Below are 6,000 nucleotides of genomic sequence, written 5' to 3'. Positions count from 1 at the left end.
CCCCGTGATCCAAGTATCCCAGCATATACACACTACCTCTCTCCCCTCCCTCTCTTCTTATCCTACAGCATTTTTGTGCTTTATTAAAAATCCCGGTTAAGATCGCTAAGCACAGCTCCCAGTCACAGGGTTAAAATTAGCCGCTGTTCTAGAACCTTTCCTGCAGCAACCAGCGAGCTCCACACTGTCCACAACACAAACACCAAATCTAACACATACTCCCTGGGCCGATGGGCGGAGCTTCAAAGGCCGGATTCGCCTGCCATTGGCTGAGACGGCATGGCTCCTCCTGTGCTGGCGCTCGAGGCGCTGGAGAACTGGAAGTTGGAACTGGCAGCTAGGACGCAGCATGGAGCGGGTTGTGCCAACGCTGCTGACCGATCTCTACCAGTTCACCATGGCCTACAGCTATTGGAAAGGCGGGCGGCAGCGGGAGCCAGCTGAGTTTGAGCTCTTCTTCCGGGAGCCCCCCTTCCGCGGTGGTTTCTCGCTCTTCTTTGGGTTGCACGAGTGCTTGTTGTTTCTGCGCAGTTTCTGCTTTAGCAAGGAAGGTAAGCGGAGGGTTGGGGTTGGATTGTGGGGTCCCGTCTCTCATCACGTGCAGGGCGGGGCCGCTTGTTCCCAAGGAGTTAGATTGAGAAAAGCAGACGGATGAGGTCAAAAAGTTGAAGCCAGCTCAGCGCCGCCTCATGGAACTGACTCCGGAGAAAGCTAGAGTGTCATGAGATAGGAGGTAGTGTTCTATTGCGGCTTATAAACTGGTTGAAAGATAAAAAACAGAGTAGGGTTAAATGGTCAGTATGGAGCAGAGTAGATAGTGAGGTTCCCCAGGGATCTTTGTTGGGACTGCTGCTTTGTTTAACATATTTATAAATGATCTGTTTGTTTATTTAGATTTTGCTCACACCTTTTTCAGTAGTAGCTCAAGGTGAGTTACATTCAGGTACTCTGGATATTTCTCTGTCCCAGGAGGGCTCACAATCTAAGTTTGTACCTGAGACAATGGAGGGTTAAGTGACTTGCCCAAGATCACAAGGAGCAACAACAGGATTTGAACCGGCCACCTCTGGATTACAAGACCGGTGCTTCATGTTGCCAGATGGAAAAAATTTGTCACGCCCAAAGCCAGCCCAAAACCGCACAGTCAATTTGCATGTGAATGACATCATTAATAAATATTAATGAGTCCATTTGCATACAAATGACATCATTAAGCCTGCCTCCATGGGGCTTCTACTGGCTGCGGCCGCAGGAAAGCCAACCCGTGGAAAAAACCGCAGCGGGCAAAAAAACTGCCGGCGGGGCACCAAGAAGCCGCCCAAAATCCCGCAACCTGCACGTGGCGTGAAAAAGCCGCAGCGGGTTGCGGAAGGAGCCCAATTGGGCAGGAAAACCGCCCATCTGGTAACACTAACCAGTGGAGTAGCTACGGTATTTGACACCCAGGGCCGGTTATTTTTTTAACACCCCCTCCAAAATCCTGTACTAGGCATACCGAGAATACAAAACACTTGGGACCTATAGAGCAATTCTACCATACCATAAGCAGTAATTTCTATAAGTCACACAAGGAAAAGGAAAACACCTTAAACACAACTGTGAGCACTAGAACATTAATTCACCTATTGTATAATGAAACCAGACAGAATAGTACAGTTCGTTAATCCTGCACAGTCAATGCCAACAAAAGCCCTGGCTTTTTCACAGACACACCCTAATCCACTATAGAATAAGTAATCATAAACTTTCTATTTAAACAAAAATTAAACTGAATCCCCAAGATGCCAGATTCTGCATACAATGCAACATACAAAAACAGAAAATGTCCCCTAGTACTGTGCAAAATATAAAGATAGCAAATGTAAATTTGAAAAAACTAACAAATACCAATAACTACTTTACAAATTAACAAATAGAAATAAAACAAATATAGAAAATAAAATAATACCATTTTATTGGACTAATACATTTAGCTTTCAGAGGCCAAAACCTCCTTCCTCAGGTCAATACAGTATAGTGCTGTTACAGTATCCAATCCTGACCTGAGAAAGGGGGTTTTGTTCTCTGAAAGTTAAGTCAAAATGTATTAAAATTAGTCCAATAAAAAGATTGCCTTATTTCCATGTTCTATTTATAAACATTTATTAACACAGCTACAATACTACTTTATCCTAAAGCAAAAAAAGAAAAAATATATATTTTATTTACAGTTTGTTGTCTCTGGTTTCTGCTTTCCTCATCTTCGTTTCACTGTCTCCCTTCCATCCAGTATCTGTCTTCGCTCTCTCCCTACCATCCAGTGTCTACCTTCTCTCTCTCCCTGCCCCTGCCAGCCACTATCTGCCCTCTCTCTCCCTTCCATCTAGCATCTGCCCTCTATCTCTGCCCCTTCCATCCACCATCTGCCCCTGTCTGCCCTCTCTCTCTCTCCCCCTTCCATCCACTGTCGGCCCTTTTCTCTCTGCCCCTTCGATCTACCATTTGCCCTCCCTCTCCCATCCATCCAGGGTCTGCCCTCCCTCTATCTCCCCCTTCCATCCAGGATCTGTCCCCTCTCTCTCTCTCTCTGCTCCCTCGTTTCAGCCCATAGTTCCAGCCCCATTATCCCACCTGTCCCTAGTTCCAGCCCCAGCCCATGTCTCCCACCTGCCCCCTCCTTTTCAGCCCCAGTCCTTTTCTTCCACCAGTCCCAAGCTTCAGCCCCAGCCACTTCTCCCTGTCCCCTTTTTGAGCCCCCAGTCCCCACAGTTTCATCCCCTACCCATTTTCAGCCCCCACTTCCAGTACTAGCCCCCTCATCCCACCTACCCTCCTTTTCAGCCCCCAGTTCCAGTCCCCTTAATCCACCTGCCTTGCATTAGGGCTCCCCTTTTCAGCTTCAGCCCCATTCTCTCACCTGCTCTCCTTTTCAGCCCCAGACCCATTGTCCCACCTGCCACAGACATGGCCCCATTCTCCCTCCTACCCCCTTCTCCCATTTGAGCCCCCCCCCCCCCCCCGACCCAGTCCCCACCTGCCTACCGTCAGCTCCCTCAACAGCCCCATTCTCTCTGCCACCCGACCGGCTGCGCTGCAGTTTAAAAAATCACTGAATCAGCAGTGCCCCGGCCGGGTGTAAGAGCGAGGGGGGGTGCTCCGCTCCCGCTGTGCCTGACTGAAAGGCTGCTTGCACCGCAGTCAGCTCCTTCGACAGCCCCCCCCCCCCAACCCGCTGCAGTTTAAAAATCGCTGAATCGGCAACACAGCTCTAGTGTGCAGTGAGCGCGCCTTGTCGGGCCTTCTCTCACTGTGTCCCGCCCTCTGATGTAACTTCCTATTTCCACGAGGGCGGAACACAGTGAGAGAAGGCCTGACGAGGTGATCCGCTTCTTTTACAGGCAGAGGCGCATTCACTGCACTCTAGAGCTGCGCCGCCAATTCAGCGATTTTTAAACTGCAGCGGGTCGGGGGGCTGTCGAAGGAGCTGACTGCAGTGCCAGCAGCCTTTCGGTCAGGCGCAGCGGGAGCGGAGCCCCCCCCCCTCGCTCTTACACCCGGGGCGGACCACCGCCCTTGCTACGCCACTGGCTCTAACCACTTGGCCACGCCTCCTAGTGTGGTAATTAAATTTGCTAATGATACAAAGTTATTCAAAGTTGTTAAATCGCAAAAGGATTGTGAAAAATTACAAGAGGACCTTACGGGACTGGGAGACTGGGCATCTAAATGGCAGATGGTGTTTAATGTGAGCAAGTGCAAATTGATGCATGTAGGAAAGAGGAAACTGAATATAGCTAGTAATGCAAGGTTCCGCATTAGGAGTCACTGACCAGGAAAGGGATTTAGGCATCATCATTCCTGATATTTTATTTATTTATTGCATTTGTATCCCACATTTTCCCACCTTTTTGCAGGCTCAATGTGGCTTACATATTGCCGTTAACTACGTTAGCTGATTCCGGTCTGAACAAATACATAGTACGAATGAATACAAAGTGATGTGATAGATAAGGTACATGTAAGATAGGTGTAGATTGGGGGAACTTAGAAAGGGAGGGAGAAAGAGTCAGATAATGTCCTTTACGTTCTTTGGTTGCATTGTGTCGCAGGTGTCCATGTATTTTTATGTTGTGTCTGTGGGGTATGCTTTTTTGAACAGGACCGTTTTTAGTGATTTCCGGAAATTAAGGTGGTCTGGCATAGTTTTTACTATTTTTGGCAGTGCGTTCCATAGTTGTGCGCTTAAGTAGGAAAAGCTGGATGCATAGGTGGATTTATATTTGAGTCCTTTGTTGCTTGGGTAGTGGAGGTTTAGGTATGATCGTGTAGATTTAGTGGTATTTCTGGTTGGCAGGTCAATGAGGTCTGTCATGTATCCAGTTGCCTCGCCGTAAATGATTTAATGAACAGTTGTGCAGGTTTTGAATGTGATTCGTTCTTTAATTGGTAGCCAATGCAGTTTTTCTCTGAGTGGTTTGGCGCTGTCAAAACGCGTTTTTCCAAATACAAGTCTAGCTGCTGTGTTTTGGGCGGTTTGAAGTTTTTTTTATGATTTGATTTTTGCATCCTGCATAGATTCCATTACAGTAGTCTGCATGGCTTAGTACCATTGTTTGTATCAGGTTTTGAAATCTTTCCTTCGGGAAGAATGGTTGCACGCGTTTGAGTTTCCACATTGAGAAAAACATTTTCTTTATGGTGGATTTCGCTTGGGTCTCAAGTGAGAGGTTACGGTCAATTGTTACTCCGAGAATTTTCAGGCTGTCTGAGATAGGGAGGGTGTATCCTGGGGTGTTGATACTTGTGGGTTTGTATGTATTGTTTTGTGATGAGATGATGAGACAAGTGTGTTTTTTCTGTATTGAGTTTTAGTTGGAATGCGTTAGCCCATGAGCTCATGGTGTTTAAGCTGAGAATGCTGCCTTCGGCGCCTAACCGCTTGAGAAATATAGAATTCCCAATCTATCCACCCTATCAGATTAACTGTTCACTCGCCCTCTAGATTGTTCTCTTGTCTTTTAGATTGTAAGCTCTTTGAGCAGGGACTGTCTTTCTATGTTTAAATTGTACAGCGCTGCGTAACCCTAGTAGCGCTTTAGAAATGTTAGTTAGTTTGATTTTGTTGGTGATTTCTGCCAAGTCATGTTTGAAGGGAATATAGAAATGATAGGTAGTAGTAGTAAATGTCATCAGCGTAGATATATGGGTTAAGGCATTGGGTGAATAAGGTCTTGGCTTGTGGCGTCATCATGAGGTTGAAAAGGATCGTTGATAGTGGTGATCCCAGCGGCACTCTGCAGTCTGGTTTCCACGGTGATGATATGATTGATTTTGATTTCACTTGATATGTTCTTGTGGTTAGAAAGCCCTTGATCCAACTGAGAGTACTGCCACCAATTCCGAAGTATTCTAGAAGTCTTAGTAGTATGTTGTGGTTGACCATGTCAAATGCACTTGACATGTCAAATTGGAGGAGGAGAATGCTTTTGCCTATTGCTATTTCCTGCTTGAATTTGGTTAGGAAAGTAAGTAGTACTGTTTCGGTACTGTGTAGGGGTCAAAATCCTGATTGTGACTCATGTAGTATAGTGAATTTGTTTATGTGGTCGTTGAGTTGCTTGGTCACCAGACTTTCCATTAGTTTGACTACCAATGGGATAGATGCTACTGGGCGGTAATTGGTAATGTCTGTTTTTTTTCTTGGTGTCTTTTGGTATTGAAACCCTCCAGTCAGTGTGCGGCAGCAGCTAGGAAAACAAATAGAATGTTAGATATTGTTAGGAAAGGAATGGAAAACAAAAGTGAGGACGTTATAATGCCTTTGTATCGTTCCATGGTGCGACCGCACCTCAAATATTGTGTTCAGTTCTGGTCACTGTATGTTAAAAAAAATATAGTGGAATTAGAAAAGGTACAGAGAACGGCGATGACATTGATAAAGGGGATGGGATGACTTCCCTATGAGGAAAGGCTAAAGGGGCTAGGCTCTCCAGCTTGGAGAAAAGACAGTTATGGGGAGCT

General features: G+C 46.3%; 1 protein-coding gene across 1 annotated transcript in view; it reads left to right on the top strand.

Moving 5' to 3' along the window:
- The first annotated feature begins 301 nt into the window (after positions 1 to 301).
- The window catches only part of NAPRT (nicotinate phosphoribosyltransferase), an 80,426-nt gene continuing 74,727 nt past the window's right edge, over positions 302 to 6,000 (top strand). Inside the window, exon 1 of the mRNA XM_030219901.1 lies at positions 302 to 551. Coding sequence (XP_030075761.1) covers positions 350 to 551 — 202 coding nt within the window. The 5' untranslated portion in view covers positions 302 to 349. The remainder of the gene's footprint in view (positions 552 to 6,000) is intronic.

The sequence above is a fragment of the Microcaecilia unicolor genome, chromosome 1 (assembly GCF_901765095.1).
Source record: "Microcaecilia unicolor chromosome 1, aMicUni1.1, whole genome shotgun sequence".
NCBI lineage: Eukaryota > Metazoa > Chordata > Amphibia > Gymnophiona > Siphonopidae > Microcaecilia > Microcaecilia unicolor.
Note: the sequence above shows the minus strand (reverse complement) of the source record. Positions and strands in the feature narration are given on the sequence as shown.